Source organism: Taudactylus pleione, unplaced genomic scaffold (genome assembly GCF_031769625.1).
Source record: "Taudactylus pleione unplaced genomic scaffold, aTauple2 ptg000412l, whole genome shotgun sequence".
NCBI lineage: Eukaryota > Metazoa > Chordata > Amphibia > Anura > Myobatrachidae > Taudactylus > Taudactylus pleione.
Genome location: NW_028284814.1, coordinates 723,627 through 741,432, shown reverse-complemented (window position 1 = coordinate 741,432; position 17,806 = coordinate 723,627). Strand labels below are relative to the sequence as shown.

At 46.4% G+C, this 17,806-nt stretch overlaps 1 protein-coding gene across 1 annotated transcript in view; it reads right to left on the bottom strand.

Moving 5' to 3' along the window:
* Window positions 1-297: 297 nt before the first annotated feature.
* The window catches only part of LOC148506258 (rap guanine nucleotide exchange factor 1-like), a 60,154-nt gene continuing 42,645 nt past the window's right edge, over window positions 298-17,806 (bottom strand). Inside the window, exons 2-8 of the mRNA XM_088447041.1 lie at window positions 13,903-14,045; window positions 9,503-9,681; window positions 7,960-8,116; window positions 2,196-2,284; window positions 1,835-1,987; window positions 571-695; window positions 298-477 (exon numbers count right to left, since the gene is read on the bottom strand). Coding sequence (XP_088303167.1) covers window positions 605-695; window positions 1,835-1,987; window positions 2,196-2,284; window positions 7,960-8,116; window positions 9,503-9,681; window positions 13,903-14,045 — 812 coding nt within the window. The 3' untranslated portion in view covers window positions 298-477; window positions 571-604. The remainder of the gene's footprint in view (window positions 478-570; window positions 696-1,834; window positions 1,988-2,195; window positions 2,285-7,959; window positions 8,117-9,502; window positions 9,682-13,902; window positions 14,046-17,806) is intronic.

The following is a 17,806-nucleotide window of genomic DNA, read 5'->3' as shown; positions in this document are numbered from 1 at the left end:
ACACTGACAGATAGACTGGCCGATCAATTGACCGTTCAATAAATCTGATGCCCGTCGGCCAGTGTGTACCCGCGATATGTCGTTCACAGACATATCGCATTGGCTGTGCTGTACAGCCGATGGACAGATATCTGCAGACCGGCCGTACTCATGCAGCGGCAGGGAGGGGGGGGTTGGGGGTGGATTTTGTGTACAAACTTCAGTGGAACAGTTAATAACAACATTCGGAATTCGGGCGGAATAACGACATGTATTAAATGAACACTATTATTATGCCTGACAGTTCCCATCTTACCTAGGGTCTCACAGCTGGTATTTCGGAGCACTGTCCGCTGTCCCTGTCAAGGGAGGAGAGTTGCTCGTCGGATTTGCTGAGCTTCCCTATGCTGCTACACGGCGACAGGCGAGGAGACTCGCCCCATAGGACTGGCTCCCGCCAGACAATCGGCGATGTGCGTAACAGTTCACTTCAAAGTCCTGCAGGAAAACATAAGCGGCGTAGAACATTCCATGTAGAAATAAGCAGGGTTCTCAAAGTGCTATATAACATCTGTCTGGGATCTCCTATACCTGGGTATGTGTGCCGATGGGTAAACTAGATCCACTAGTAGCGCGGCTCCATGGGGGCTACAACAGCCACACGGGTGGGCGAAGGTGCAGATTGTCGCTTCTTTGGAGGTAATGCGGGAGGCGGGCTATGGAGAGAGAGAACCGATATATGATCATGCTAATCCATAGTCTATAGTTCTCCTATGCCGGACAGCGTAAAAGGAAACAGATAAAACATTTATTTTCTTTTACAAGCAAATGACAATCAGCGATTTGCTCCCAAATGCCAGAAAACGGACAAAAACTGTTGTTTGATCTAAACAATTTGTTCAAACATTTAACAAACTTGTCTGATGACCATTTTCATCTGTTTTCTGGCATTTAGGAGCAAATTGCTGATCATCAGTTACTCCCATACGTTACCAGATTGTCATTCCAACCAATCAACTAGGTGGATGGTTGGACAGAAAATCTTTACGTGTGTGCCCATATTTACACACACAGTCAATGGATCAAGCTTCACATTATATCTCAGATGAACAACTTATCAGATCTGTGAAAGTAGGTCATTCAGGTCTATATACAGAGTAAAATCTCCGGCTGATAAACACTGACAAACACTCAAGGGAAACCGCATTTAATACAAACAAAAATAAAAACAGGACACAATATAAAGGTAGCACGGTGCATTAGACATAGTGGGCCTGATTCAGAGCCGGACGCTCTTTAAGAGCGCTCGCTTTGAATCAGGGTGTTTTTTTTTTGTTTGCGGCCTCCTGGCCGCTCGCTAAGCTGCGGGTGAGCACCCACAGCTTTTGGACGGCCAAGTGATGGTCGCGACCAACGGGGCTTGCGACAAGACCCTTGTGGTATGGTCTCGTCTGTCGCAAGCCCCAGAGAGCTTCCTGCTCTAACAGAGCAGGAATGGTGATGTCAGTGGTGCCTCCCACAAACGACAGGCGTTCCTTCGAGAACACCACCATTTGTGTAGCCACCCCCCCTCCCCGCCTACAAAACGGGGCGAGCTGTCGACAGCCGCCCCTTTTGTAGTGAGTTCCGGAGCAAGAGACTTTCTCTCTCGCTCCGGGCTTGTACATGCGCGTGCCGCGTGTGCGCAGTACCCCACCATTAACCAGCTTGCGAGCGGGTCTGAATCAGGCCCATTGTGCCAAGACTGCCGATGAAAAAAATAAATGACAGCTAAACAACCTCTTTAAGTTGCTGAAACAATGATTTAACACAAGAAACAAACAAACACTCTGTGTCATAAAGAGTCACAACTTACCAATTTTCCACCACTCGTATGCCGGGTAACGGGGGTTTGGGTGGAGCCAGCTCATCGGTTTGTAAACTATCTACTGGAACTTCCTTGCAAGGCGGCTCGGGGGTCTTGTTGAGAATCTCCAGCTCTCTCTCGGACAATGGCAACTCTTGGGTGCTGCATGCAAAAAAAATAGTTATATCATCATCACATGAAAACGGGAAAGTGAACGCAGCTACCGGCATTGGTCAATGGAGGAGAAAACACAACACAGTGGTCTATGAAGATTAGGGATCACATCAATCATGGCCGTCTTGAGCGGGCCCATCTGTGCCAATCTTGCTGTAAAACTATCGAGAAACGCATGAAGCCACCCAAGACATACCTTTCCGATTTGGAAGCGGGCAAGGTCGGCTTCACAGGGCTAGTGGGCGATGGGCGCTCCTGCTTCTCTATCATCAACCGGACCAGCTCCTGAAAGAAGAAATCTGGTGATATTACCCATGCAGACAGACAGGACTAAATGATAAGATATAAGTGTTTACTTGAAGATCAAATCTACTCATCCACTTCAGCGACAGATTTACTTTTGCATTGTAGGCTGGCGTACCTTAATAGGTTTGCCCGTCTGTGTATACATATACGGCTATATAGCTTCTTGTGTTTCCTGGACAGCACCTACAAAGCTCTCACAGAACACACAGAGGCGATGCTCCCTACTAATAATGATGATCAATGACCAGCTACAACAAATCGCAGGTACCATCAGTGGCGTACTGACAGCCTGCAAACTATCTGCTTCCACGGAGTGTTTGTGTCACAGTTCCGCTTTACGATCTGACTGTACAATGACACAATATTAAGGACTGGAGAGCATTCTGCAAGTAGACAGAAGATGTAATATGTACTAGAAAATACAGACACCACATAAAGCTCACTACAGGCAGGCATTAACAGACCCATTCTTATTAAATCCGACTAGACTACTAACATATTTACCAGCGCTTATAACAGATTAGCGGTTTAGTGCAACTCCCACTTAACGTCAGAGAAAGGCAGGTGGACCTGCCGCACGACAAAGGCAGACGGCCTACGGCTCGCCACCACCACGTGACCACGGATCCTGCGGTGACACTCCCGTACACCGCTCTACACTGCCAGCACTGTACACAAAGAAAGTGCCATCGAGAAAGAGTAACCTTATTCCATGCAATGTAGAGGTCATGTAGTTGAGCTAATCACACCCCATTTTATTTAGCTTTTTCACATTTTCCCCTGTATCTGTCTATAAGAAATTGTTTGAGACAAAGGGGTAAATTTACTAAAAAGAGAGAGTTTTTAGAAGTGGAGATGTTGCCCATAGCAACCGATCAAATTCTACTTAACATTTAACTAGCACCTTCTAGAAGATAATAGCTAGAATCTGATTGGTTGCTATGGGCAACAGCGTCACTTCTAAAAACTCTCATTTTTAGTAAATTTACCCCAAAGTGTAAAATATTCTTGATGCAAGATTTTAACAGATTTGTAGAGTCCATCTTGCCGTAGTCGGCCTATAATATATATATATATATATATATATTTTTTCCTACTATTACACAATGAGGTCAATTCAATTAGCCGCGAGATGGGCGAGTTGCTGTTGTAACGGCACCTCAACTCGCCCCCCTCGTGGTCCGATCTTGTGGATTTTTGTACGTAGTCCTGAGGGGTTGCAAACAAATATCCGCGAGTAAGAAGGTACCGTAAGTGCGGCATACAGTTTCGCTGATATGCTGCGGATAACTGTATCGCCGTCTAAGGGCCCTCCTGTCATGTGTGGCCGGTCCTGCACTAATGTAAAGAAATGAATCATTAGGGCTGTTGTCACTATCAGGAGAGCCAGAAACATGGCAACGCAAGAGAAAGTTTGCTCGAGGCCTGTACAGAGGTAAAGCATAAATATACGTTGGTACATGTGTTCCCTTGTACTATGCACAGAAGAACTACTCCACTTAATTCTCACTAATACTGAAATAGTGAGGGCCCGGGAACCTCGCAGTGCCGTACTCACACCAACATTTTCCTTATTATCTTGTTTGATAAAAGAACTTGGTTTTTAGGAGCACTTTTAAATACTGGAGATGATCAACAAAGGTATCCCTGTTAATGGCAATTACTTGTCCGGTTCCTGTAATGCTTGTTACTTGAGGCTGGGTTGTGGCTCCTGTACAATAGTGAGGAAGATCACACTCTCAGCAACGTTTTCCAGGACAACACTTGGGTCGAGCTGGTGAGAATTGAGTTCTAGCTATAAGATCAAAGCAGCTTTTCAAGTTGGGATGAGGTGACCTTTCTAACCCCCATTAAATGATTCCTTCATGTGCTACATGTTTGTGGATACTAAGCACATCAACATTTCAGATGCCCTGCACATGAAAGTACATACATACACACGGTCTGTCTGTACACGGACCAGCAGGCCAGGTGCGGACCTCCTGGAGGTAAGGAAGGAATACGATAGGAAGTTCAGCTGTACATAACATAGCTTCACACATCTTCAGAGCAACAGAAACCGCAGAACAACCAGATACCTAACTGATCAGTGTGTGAGAAGAAGAGAGCCTCTTACATGCAGTAATCTGGCACAGATGATTTCTGACAGTGCATGAATGTCAGCCTTGGTGTATCAGAGAAAGGGTCTACAAGCATTTGCTGTAGGTATTTGGTTTACCAAGTGTGTACAAAGTGATATAGAAAGCCAAGCTGAGCAGTGCTCAGAGATATTGGAGAGACCAGGCGATGATCACATTTAGTACTCCAGGGGTTAGATGTGATAATGAGGGTGGCAGAGACCCCAATGGTTTGTGGACAGCAGGGGTGTACACAGTGAGCTAGGAGGATGAAATCACAGCCATGGAGCTGTGTGCAGAATGGGAGGGGGGAGGCCTGGGTGGCTTCCAAATCTCTGACTATTGCCTGGATGACCTCACTGACGCAGACGCCAGCTGTGTCCTGCTAGAGGGGATGTGCAGGCCCTGCCAGGCGCACGGCTGGGCTTAACCCATCAGCTCCTGCTACAAATCACAGAGGACTAGTACTTCATGGATAGGCCTGCAAAATGATGTGCACGCAATGATAACCCTATGGTGTCCCGAGGGGACAAGGATGGAGGAGCCATTCAGAAAGACAGCCAGAGGTATTGCAGCATTTGATTTAAAAGGCAGCGTCATTGAACGGAGGTGCCACACTGCAAATACAACAGGTGCCCTCTAGTATACTCCCCACCTTTGTGGTCTTGAGATTATTGAAAGTTGACTTGTGGGGGTCCTAAAGCTGGACCTCCAATCTGGTTTAAAGAGTGAGACCATTGATACCCAGTGTGTGTTCCAGGATACTGAACACATTTAAATGTGCACAGGGCTACTTGGAACCCCTAATACATGAAGGTACATTGTATTAAACACCATTGGCATAGGCTCAGTTAATGATAAACTGGTTTTAATATCTCAGTTTACTAGGGAGAGTGGACTCGTCAAGGTACTATGACCTATCAACAATTGTTTGTAATGAAACAGCGCCCCCTGTTGCAACATTTCTCCACCTACAGCAGGGGTGGGGAACCTCCGGCCCGCGGGCCGTATAAGGTGAGATCTTTCGGCCCGGCCGGCTGTCAGCGGCAGCCGCAGAATCAGCGTAGTGTAGCGGCTGTCAGCGGCGGCAGGAAGCGCAGCGGGTGGAGAGGGGATGTCAGGATTGTCATCGGCGGCTGGTAGCGCGGTGGGGGAGAGAGGATGTCAGGACTGTCATCGGCGGCTGGTAGCCAATAACAGCCCTGACACACCCCTTCCCCCCACTGCGCTATCAGCGGCGGCAGGTAGCACAGCGGGGGGAGGGTGTGTGTCAGGGCTGTCATTGGCTATCAGCGGCGGGAGGTAGTGCAGCGGTGGGGGGTGTCAAGGCTGTCATTGGATGGATTAGTGCAGGGGGCTCTCTCCCTATCAGCGGCGACAGGCAGGCAGCGCACGGGGAGGGAGGGGAGAATCAGGGCTGTCATCTGGCTGCCATTGAGCTGGTTAGTGCAGGGGGGTGTAGGGTTTCACTCTAACAGTGCGGGCAAGCAGGCAGTGGTGGCACAGCAGGGGGTGTGTACAGTCAGTGCTGTCATCAGGCTGGGTAGGACTGAGAGGACCCCAGGGCTGCCTTATCACTCTGCCTGTCACACATCCATAGGGACTGCCCCTCCAGACTCTGCCTGGCAACATACCAAAGAGAAGCAGTTCCAGCCATCGCATTAAGGGCGAGTTAATAACGTTTTTAACCAAATATAGGAGGCAAATTTTTAAGTTAATAACTTTGTATGGTCCCCGAATGATTTTCTAAAAATCCAAAATGGCCCGCGGCAGAAAAAAGGTTCCCCACCCCTGCTCTACAGTGACAAGGTGACCTGGCTCAGATGGACACCTAGACCAAGTCTAAATCTGGGGACAAGGAGCTCGCCTCTCAGTGTCACCATATGATTGGAGGAGACCAGGCTACAGCACAGCCAGGCTCCTGCCAGCATTATTTGTTGTATGTAGGCACCTTTTTAGAATTTGGTCACCTGGTCAATGTAAACGGGCCTCCACAAAGGGAGATTATAATACGCAGTAATGCTGCAGAGATCATTATAAATGCAGCTGATCTTTATATGTAAATAGTTCATTATTTCACAAAGAGCGACCAGTGCGGTCATTAGTAGAAATGGGGGCTTCTCTAATGAACGCCAACACCCACCCCCTTAAAATATCACCATTAGGCAGGCAAGCTTAGTATGCATATTATTACACCTATGGTGGAATGGTCACATGAAAGAGAACAAGCATAAAAATAAAACTATATTTAAAAGGGGAAAAGAAAAGATATACACCACTTCATTGGTCATCACAGTACAGACAACTGTAGACCAGAACTAGACAAATCCCAATACCAAGGATAGGTAAGCCAACAGTGTCTGCGTAGCCTTGCAGGATCGCCATTATCACAGTAAGCGTCATTGGGTTACCACAAAGCACATATCATATCTCCTTCTCCATGGCTTATGCACTAAGCCCTGCAGAGTGATAAAGTACCAATCAATCAGCTCCTGTCATTTTTCAAACTATAGTGAAGCTTTGGATGTTGATAAAGTGGACCGAGATAAAGTACCAACCAACCAGCTACTTCAAACACAGCCTGTGACATGACAGGAGCTGATTGGTTGGTACTTTCTCTCTCTCTCTCTCTCCAAGGCTTAGTGCATAGACCCCTAGTATTTCATTTATCCTGTCGAATAATTTTGTAGGATCAATGTTTTCTTTCTATACATCTCACATTTGCATCTCCTTATGCGCATGACCAAGTATGAGCCCACTGAGACCACGCCCAGCGGCAGCAGCGCTATTCTGCCTCACTGCGGTTTCCGACGCACCATCGCTCGCAATATCAAAGCTTGCAGCGGCCCTACGGCAAATGCAATTTTGCCATCTGATCGCGGGATCTTGAGAAGACGCTCGCCGACGTTACCTCTCAGGGAAGCCTACTGAAATCCCCAAGTTCTTGCGCCCAAAATTGTTCGGCTACTCCCGGCTGTAACCACCAGAACGCTTGCACAGTGTGACTCGGATGCATGCGCGTGCTGGAAACGTTGTCTGCTTGCGTCCGACAACGCCGCTGCGTCCACTTCTGAATCCCTATAATCAGAATTTTCAACGGGTTCAGGAGCAAGATTCGTTTACTTCCAATGTCACTAGATCAGTGGTTCTCAAACTCAGTCCTCCGGACCCTACACAGGTCACATTTTGCAGGTCACCCAGCAGGAGCACAGGTGTATTCATTACTCACTGACACATTTTGAAAGATCCACAGCTGAAGCTAATTATTTCACTTGTGATTTTGGAAGGAGACCTGGAAAACATGCACTGTGTGGGGTCCTGAGGACAGAGTTTGAGAACCTGTGTACTAGATATACGACAGCAGGCAGGCAAACTTTCTGTCCATTATGCAGCACATCTGTATCGTATCCAAGAGCAACTACCAGACAAAGCTGCCAGGAGAAGCGCCCTCCATTGTGCACGGTGCTAACTGCAGGGAAAACTGTGTTATATTTATGTATTTTAAAGCAACTATGGAAAGTCTGGGACCATCCTCACCTTGACCCCGTCCAGGACGGCCTTTATGACCTCTCTCACAGTGGTTACCACCTCTTTATCCTCAGAGTTCACCCCTTCTAGCATCACCTGATCAGACCAGCGAATGAGGTTGGCAAGAGACTGGTACACCCGACTGTAGCAGGAGGAGATCGCAGTGCTGTCAATAATAAATATCATTAAACACAAGACTAACCATGGGCGTAACCAAAAGTGTGCAACCTGTGCCATCGAACAGGGCTCTCAGTGTGGCACAGTCGACCCTCCACGGCACATACACGTGGCTAGAAGTATGTCTGGAATGATGCCCTGCAGCCAGTAGAGGGAGGCTATGAGCTGGCACCTTGCAGCCGGTAGAGAGGCACGCCTCGGGCTGTACTTTACTTCCCAGAGGTGGTGGCCACACCCCCGAGGGGTGATGTCATCATGTCACAGGTTTAGTGGGCGGGGCAAGTACAGGGTGCACTGCTGCCATATTACTGCGCTGGGACTAACACTCCAGCAATATGTACCGGAGACTATTCCTCCAAACCAGGAAGCAATCTATGTAAATTAAATGGAGGAGGGGGGAGGGGTTGAATGGAAAAGCCATTAAAAAGTCACAATACAGGAAACTAGATAAATGGTTTAAGAGACAGTGTTACAAAGTAAGAAGATAAAAAAATAGAAAAATGGAATTACAATGACACAAATAAGCCAAACCATTATTCATCAGACGCTCTGCAGAAGACAATTACAACATGAATCAACCTTGGCTCAAATGAATGATGATGTGCAGGCACTTGTGTGATGGGATTGGAAATCGGCATGACATACCGCCGATGTAATACCGATGCCGGAAGGCAGAACACTGAAGATCCCCAACCCTCCATTAGGGGAGCCTAACCCTAACCTTACCCCCTCGTGCCTAACCCTAACCTCACCCCCTCGTGCCTAACCCTAACCTCACCCCCTCGTGCCTAACCCAACCTCCCCCGGGGGGGGCGTGCCTAACCCTAACCTCCCCCCGGGCGTGCCTAACCCTCCAGGGGTGAAGGGTGCCTAAACTTAAGTCCCCTCGGGAGCCCCTAAACCTAACCCTCCCCCACTTCCCGGCTGTCCGCTCGTGACGCCCGGCTTACCTTCGCTCGGTATGCCAGGCGTTGGGATTTTGGCGGGTGGATAATGATAGGCGTCGGGATTTCGACGCCTATCATTAGCCCCATGCAGGGATTTGACAGTCGGGAAGCCGGTGGTCGGCATTTCGACCGCCTGCTTCCTGACCGCATACCATGGGATTATGTACTATACTCGACGGGTGAAGGTCACCGGAGGAACAAGTAAAATGGGAGGAAATCTGAAGGCATGAAACTAAGGGAGTATCCTACAGTAACTATATGAGGACGTGAAAAATGTCCTCAAATGTATAAATAACTGAGCTGTCGGTAAGCCTGTGAACATCACAAAAGGTGGCGGTGTAGACGTAGGATTTTATGAAGCGACTCGATAAAAGATTTTGTTGGGATCGGCAACCACAGTTTTACAGAAAGTGAGCGGAGCCACAAACCTTTGCTGAGAGTGCGTATCCACCTGAACCAAGGGCAGAATGGCTTCCAGGACTTTGCTGGCCGACCCCGGCAGCATCACAAGCACCATCTTGTCGACGGCCATCTTGTCTACAATGGTCTTGAAGTAGCGCAAGGCATTGACGACCTCCTTCTCCTGTTCCTCCAGGCGGCTGAGAGTCTAGAGAGGGGATGACAGAACACGTTTCCATAGCGCTGTACAAAGGGGGCTGCGCACATATATATATATAATTTTTATTTATTTTTTTTTTTTTTTAAACTTTAAAATTCTAGCCCAAAAATTCTATGAAAATAATTCATCATCTTTCTGTACTTTCCCAAATCCTGAATGACACTGTAGGCGGCTCGTACATGAAAACTATGAACCTAAAACCATTATAAAATCGCCCACATTACCACAGCTAAGCCAGTTACCCATGAATGAGTCAGCAACAGCCGGGTACAGTCCCTCTCTATGACTGTACGCCACTTAAAGCTGGTCTAGAAGCATTTCATGAAAATTTCATTTTCAACTACTTGGCAGCATATTCCCTATCAAGGAGCGTGTAATAGTCCGACAGCCTTTCGTAGACTGCATTTTCTTTAAGGTGTATTGATTTGGAGAAAAAAGAGACCACCTAACCCTTGCTGAACGTAAAAAAAAAATATATAATGGTAAATGTATTTCTTGATAATGAGTAATTAATAATATATTTAGTTTGCAGTAAGGGTGTCACACATTTCACCGTACAGGACAGTAGGAGCTTTAGAGCAGCGTTTCCCAACCTCGGTCCTCAAGGCACACTAACAGTCCAGGTTTTTAGGATATCCAGGCTTGAGCACAGATGGTTAAATCAAAATAACTGAGGTACTAATTAAGTCAGCTGTGCTCAGGTATGGCTAGTCTTAAAACCAGGACTGTTAGTGTGCCTTGAGGACCGAGGTTGGGAAACACTGCTTTAGAGGTATTAAAGCCTAGTTAAGGTGTCACTTTGATCTGCCTAATGGGAGAGTAATAAGAATATAAATTCTTGCCAACAGGTTCCAGACTTCTGAGGGTCATTCTTCCATATCATCCCATCCCACATAATCTCTCCTTCCGCTCTAGAGCCGGGTACACAGTGGGCGATATTTCGGCCAGTCAATGGAACAGCCGATATATCGTGAGCGCGTTGGCGGTTGTGTACCTCTCATATGTCTGTGAACGACATTGTTCATTTGGGATTCTGTGAGGAGACCAGGAAAACATGAACTGGGGTAGTGAGGACAGAGGCCCTGATTCAGAGCCGGACGCTCTGACAGAGCGCTCGCTCTGAATCAGGTCCGGGTTTTTGTTTTTTTTGAACGGCCTCCTGGCCGCTCGCATAGCTGTCAAGACCATCGCGACCATCGTGACCATCGGGCTTGCAACGAGACCCTTGTGGTAGGGTCTCGTGGCCGCAAGCCCTTGAGCCGGAAGCCGATCCGCAAGCCCTTGAGCCGGAAACAGATCCCAAACAGTAGGCATTCCTTCGGGAAAGCCTCCGTTTGCCCGGCCACGCCCCCGGCCCGGCTACCAAAGGGGGCGAGCTGTCACTCACCATCGACAGCTCGCCCCCTTTGTTGCGAGACCCGGAGCGACGGAGTGAGAGGCGCTATCCGGGTCTCGCGCATGCGCACGACGGAGCCGGCTCCATCGTGTGCATGCCCAGTGGGCCACCATCGACCAGGTTGCGAGCGCTCAGCGCTTGCGACCGGGTCTGAATCAGGCCCAGAGTTTGAGAACATGTGCTCTAGATCAGGTGTGGGCAAGTAGGCGGCCCCACAGCTGCTGTGGGCCTACACATCCCAGCATGCCCTGCCACAGTTTTGCTATAAGGACATGCTCAAACTGTGGCAGGGCATGCTGGGATCTGTAGTTCAACCTTAGCTGGTGGGCTGATTATTGCCTACCCCTGCTTTAGAATCAACACAGTTAAAGAATTATTTTTTTTTTTAAGTTGACCCCCCCCCCCCCAATTGCATTTATTTTATTGTTATTTGCCTAATAACAGCAATAATAATAATAATAGCAATAATAATAATAGCAATATTAATAATAATGATAATAATAACAGCAATAATAATAATCAATAACAGCAGCAATAATAACAGCAATAATAATAATAGCAATAATAATAATAATAAACAATAACAGCAGCAATAATAACAGCAATAATAATAATAGCAGCAATAATAATAATAATAACAAATATAATAATAATAACAACAACAGTAATAATAATAATAATAACAGTAATAATAATAATAATAACAACAGTAATAATAATAATAACAGTAATAATAATAATAGCAGCAATAATAATAATAATAATAACAAATATAATAATAATAACAACAGTAATAATAATAATAACAGTAATAATAATAATAACAGTAATAATAATAATAAGTTGTACTTGAAGAAATTAGGGCATTATTTTTTTCAGCCTGAGTAATTACTAGTAAAGGGACCTGCGGCATATGCCGGGTCACCTCAGTCTGCTCGCCCAGCACCCCTCTCTGTAAGCTGGTCCATCCTGCTCTGCCCCCTCCTCCAGCTGTATGTACTTACCTGTTCCCGGTGTGCCCTCCTCCTCTCCGGAGAGGGTCTGTCCCGTCTCTCTAGCAGTGGAAGCAGTTAGACGTACGGCTCCCACCGATACAGGTTGGAGACGGGACAGACCACAGCAAATTATTAAACAGATATAGCCACAATATCAGTAGACTGACCAGTATTGCCCCTGCCATGGTTTTGCTAAATGGCCAAGCTAAAACTGGTGCAGTGCATTCTGGGGTGCGTAGTTTGATCCTAGCCGGAGTGCTGCATATTGCCCAGCCATGTTCTATAGGGAAGCGATTCACCTGCGGCCCCAGAACAATTGCAACAGCCAGTAAGGGTCCCGGGAAAATGGCGCCAGCGGGCGCCCACCTGACACAGAGAGAGAATAAATCATTCGAGCAGAATTTATTTTGCTGATGTTTTAGCTGCGTTTTACTCTCACAGCCCTTGGTCTTTTATTGTGGATTTATAAATCTATGGTTTAGGTTTCCTTCTTGTTAAAAGGGAAGAGGATATCCAGCTCACGCTCAGAACTTGCTGGTGGCACGCTGGACGTTTGGCTCTGGAAGCTACAGACTTCCAAAGCAGCTGGGTGGGGACCATCTCAGCTGTCGGGCGTGGTGGAATACCGGCCTCGTAAGGAGGACAGCAGAGGAGCCCACATTCCAGCTGTAGGGTGGGAGATCAACGAGAAATCGCGGTGACCCCATACATCCTGCCAAAGAGGATTACACGCCTGAAATTATCTATAGCAGCCAAATAAAGAACGACTTGGTAGCAAGAAAGGGAACAAAGAACTTCCTAGGAAGCAGGAGAGAAAGTGCGGAGGAAACAATGTTCTTCAGTAACACGGAACCAGCCAAAGAGGTTTATCTGATTACATGTGAGATCGCCTCCCAGTATCCTCGTGGTGTCTCCCAAACCTGCTCATTGCTAATCAGCACCACAGATTGGACACCACAGGGAAGAGGTGGTGGAGAAGTTGGATTCCTTCATGCCCCTTTTGAAAATCAGGATATTTTTCATACAGGCTCCCCTATAGGTATAGGAGGGGTTACAATAGGTTCTGCAGTCTTCTGTCACCTGTAAATCACACGATGATCATTCAATAGGCCTGGGCACCCCACCTGCTCACCCCACGCTACAAGTGACAGACAATTGTGCTGGGAAAGTTCCCAGAGTCTAAAAACTTTTGCATGCGATTTACCTTGTACATACATTTGCAATAGACTTAGTATTCAACATGCAGACCTCTCCAGCTGCTGTGGAACTACACATCCCAGCATGCCCTGCTACAGTTTTGCTATTAGAGCAGGGCATGCTGTGGTAGGGCATGCTGGAATGTGTAGTTTCACAGCAGCTCGAGGGCCTCATGTAGAACATCCCTGCTATACACTTTTCATAAAGCAAAAAAGGTTCCAGATTTACTTGTCCTATAACAGGGAGGGGGAACCTCAGGCCCGAGGACCGTATAAGGCCCACGGAATCATTTGGTCTGGCCCTCTGAGCTTTTTTCTGATGGCCTCATCTGGCTAGCAGGGTACCTAGAATGGCTCCCTGCAGCCAGAATCTATGCAGCAGTACCAACCTGGAGAGTCCTTAGGAAGCTTCAGATGGTCACACCGCTGCCCTTACAGCTCTCCGGCATTACTGTAATCACTGGCGATTGGGACCCCGCCCCCGTGTGATGTTACACAGAGGGGGCGTGGCCTGCACCGTGCCCGCGAATACTATTATATATCAAAATGGCCTTTGGACAGGGGTTCCCCACCCATGTCCTATAAGATCAATCACTCAGATAAAGTGAAGGCAAAGACTTACTTTATTAACAGGTTTCTCCTCTGTCTTTACAGTCAGGTCGGCCGGCTTGCCTTTCTTGGAGGGAGTCCGTTTGATGATTTTGGGAGAATGGAACTTGTCCTTCAGTTTCATAGTAAAGGAGGAAAGGTGGGAACGCTGGCTGTCTGAGGAGGAAGACGACAACAGAGGAATATCATTAGCGTGTTCTCTAGGACTGACAAGTGCTCAAACGGATTATGGAACAATGGGATTAAAAAAAAAAATAAAAAAAAATATTATTTTGTTAACTGCCAAAGCTCCCCCCCTTCCCTTCCCTTCCCGGCATTCAGGGTTACTGTGCATCGTGAAGACTACAATAATGTAATAGTACTGCAATGTGATTGGTAATACTGAATTCTTGGGATTGGTGGTTTTGCCAGATCATTGTTGTTTTCTTTTTTTATTGTGTCCAAAATATATAAAATTACTCTGGTCTTTCCCCCACATGCCCAGAGGCAATGCTGCCGGCAATGAATAGCTTAGCAGTGCTCCTCACAGTGACTGTATGAAAAGGTGCTCGCTAGTCACGTCTGCGCAGAACAGTGTTATAATTGTGCAGTAACAGCTTCACTTAACACTTGTTAAGGCGAAAGCGGACCCCTTGCAGACACATATACCGGCCATCGCTGCTTATCCGCAGACCCCAATCACCAGCTTATCCAATAGTCATGCAATACATTTCTACTGGAAGCACATGCTGACATATCGGTCCAAATGGCAATATTGCAGCATGGGGCCATACACAAGATATCATTCTGACTGACTAATACTGCAGCATGGGGCCATAGGCTGAGATATTATTCTGACCGACTAATATTGCAGCATGGGGCCATAGGCTGACATATTATTCTGACCGACTAATACTGCAGCATGGGACCATAGGCTGACATATCATTCTGACCGACTAATACTGCAGCATGGGGCCATAGGCTGACATATCATTCTGACCGACTAATACTGCAGCATGGGGCCATAGGCTGACATATCATTCTGACCGACTAATACTGCAGCATGGGGCCATAGGCTGAGATATCATTCTGACCGACTAATACTGCAGCATGGGGCCATAGGCTGAGATATCATTCTGACCGACTAATACTGCAGCATGGGGCCATAGGCTGAGATATCATTCTGACCGACTAATACTGCAGCATGGGGCCATAGGCTGAGATATCATTCTGACCGACTAATACTGCAGCATGGGGCCATAGGCTGAGATATCATTCTGACCGACTAATACTGCAGCATGGGGCCATAGGCTGAGAACATTCTGACCAACTAAAACTGCAGCATGGGGCCATACGCTGAGATATCATTCTGACCGACTAATATTGCAGCATGGGGCCATAGGCTGAGATATCATTCTGACCGACTAATACTGCAGCATGGGGCCATAGGCTGACATATCATTCTGACCGACTAATACTGCAGCATGGGGCCATAGGCTGAGATATCATTCTGACCGACTAATACTGCAGCATGGGGCCATAGGCTGAGATATCATTCTGACCGACTAATACTGCAGCATGGGGCCATAGGCTGAGATATCATTCTGACCGACTAATACTGCAGCATGGGGCCATAGGCTGACATATCATTCTGACCGACTAATACTGCAGCATGGGGCCATAGGCTGACATATCATTCTGACCGACTAATACTTCCAGTATTGTGAGCAAATTGATGATTGTCATTTGCTCCCATACAGTACCAGGTTTTCATTCGAACCAGCCAGATTGGACAGATAATTGTATACCGTATGCCCAGCATAAGTGAATAAGCAATAGGGGGCGGGACATCTTTCTTCCTGCCGCAGGCTCCCATGTTTGTGTGTTTGATCTCAGTGCACACATGTATGTAATCCTCCTTCAAGCCTGTATTTCTCAGTGACTCTTCTCCGGGAACAGTAGACCCGTGCACTCTTTAACGCATGTTTTTAATTATTCAGTATACCCCCTCATAGAGCAAAATGTGTTCCGCACCACTTGACCCAGCGTCCCAAGTGCAGCAATAAAAAAATAAAATATTAGGCTACTTATAAAGCATCAAAATAATAACAAAAAAGTTAGCTTAGTTTGTAATTAGGTACTGTAAATAAAATACAATAAATAGGACTCTCTTGCTACCATGACGTATTTAGCAGTCCAAGCAAGGTAAAAAATAAAATAACGTCAGACGAGCTGCAATGCCATTTTGTCCAATTTTTCCTTGGAGTTGTACCAAGCACCTATTATATAGTGTTAATGGTCTTACAACTACAGTCACATGACACCTTTCAATGCCATCATGTGACCACTAAAGAACTTGGTGACTGACTGGCTCAGACCAGGTTACACTCTCCATTGAAGAAAACGATGCTTCAATATGGGAGACATTGCAAATAGACAACTAATTTATAGGAGAACCACCAAAAAAAAAAAAAAAAATGAGTATCACTCACAGAATTACAAAACTTACTTCTCCATTTTTCAGAATCCAGCTCAGTAACTAGTGAAGTCTATGTACCCTTTTAGTTTACTTCACTTCCACAAGGCAGGCAAAATTAGGGTACAACAGAACATTCTGGGGACAGGTATGGGCCGTGACCGACGTTACCCCACCTACAAAAGGAAAACCTGGAAGTGGAAGACGAAGGAACACATGAAGCAGAGTCACAAAGTGCTAAACTAGTCCCTGCAGCTGCTGCAAGCTCGGAGTGACAGCACCTAGCATAATACAAAAACCACAGCTAGAAATAGTCTGACGAGTCAAAGTCAGAGGCCAAAGACCGCAATCCTCGCTGTATATCTTCTCAGCAGCTGTGAGATCATGTTTGTGTGCAGGGTGCACAAGCTCTGAGGGGAGGGAATGAGGCGTAGAACAGCCTGCACTAAACTTGCAATGAGTAAACTACGGACTTCAGTACGGTAACGCCACACTGGGATTTACAACCACGTAAGCATTTTAATCAATCTCAGCAGAGAAATCTTCTTTTAAACTCGGATATCTAACTTCACATTTGATTGTTTTTGAGGTTGTGAAAGCCAAAAACAAAAACTTGCTTCTCGTTCTGGATTCATGGCAGAAATAATCTGTATTACTTTAATTGTCCATCAACTTTATCCCAGCTAGTCCAGACTTTAAAGGGAGATGGTACAGTATAATGTATACTTTAGCAGAACAGTGCCACCTAGGACTAAAAGGTGTGTGATAAAAAAACTTCCACATCATGGCATCAGAATTGCATTATTCAGGAGTTCTGACTTAAAACACTCTATATTGTCAAATAAAGAAGAAAAAAAACACCTCTAAAAAGGCTTTTCATTTAAAACACAATAATGATGTATTTACTGATACAATTAATCCAAGACGACGGATTTGCCCAAAAAAAGTTAGTTCTGTCTGCCAAAAAAAAAAAAAGAGGATCTTCAGTTTCTGTGGCCGTAATTTGCCGACGTGATTAGGTCAGAACATAAAGCAACTTGGACTTCAGGTTTAATTTACCTATGAATGATTGACAAACTCCTATCAGAAAAAACCAGGGTTGTGCACAAGACGTGTAATTACGAGGCACCAATACTGATGGGTGTTAATGCTCTAAAGCACAGACGGTGTAATGGTAGCATTACTGCCTCACAGCACTGAGGGTGTGGGTTCGATTCCCACCACGGCCCTAACTGTGTGGAGTTTGTATATTCTCCCTGTGCTTGCGTGGGTTTCCTCCGGGTGCTCCGGTTTCCTCCCACACTCCAAAATATACTGGTAGGTTAATTGGCTTCCAACACAAATGAACCCTAGTGTGTGTGTACATGTGATAGGGAGCATAGAGTGTAAGCTCCACTGGGGCAGGGACTGATGTGAATGGCCAAATATTCTCTGTAAAGAGCTGCAGAAAATGTGCGCGCTA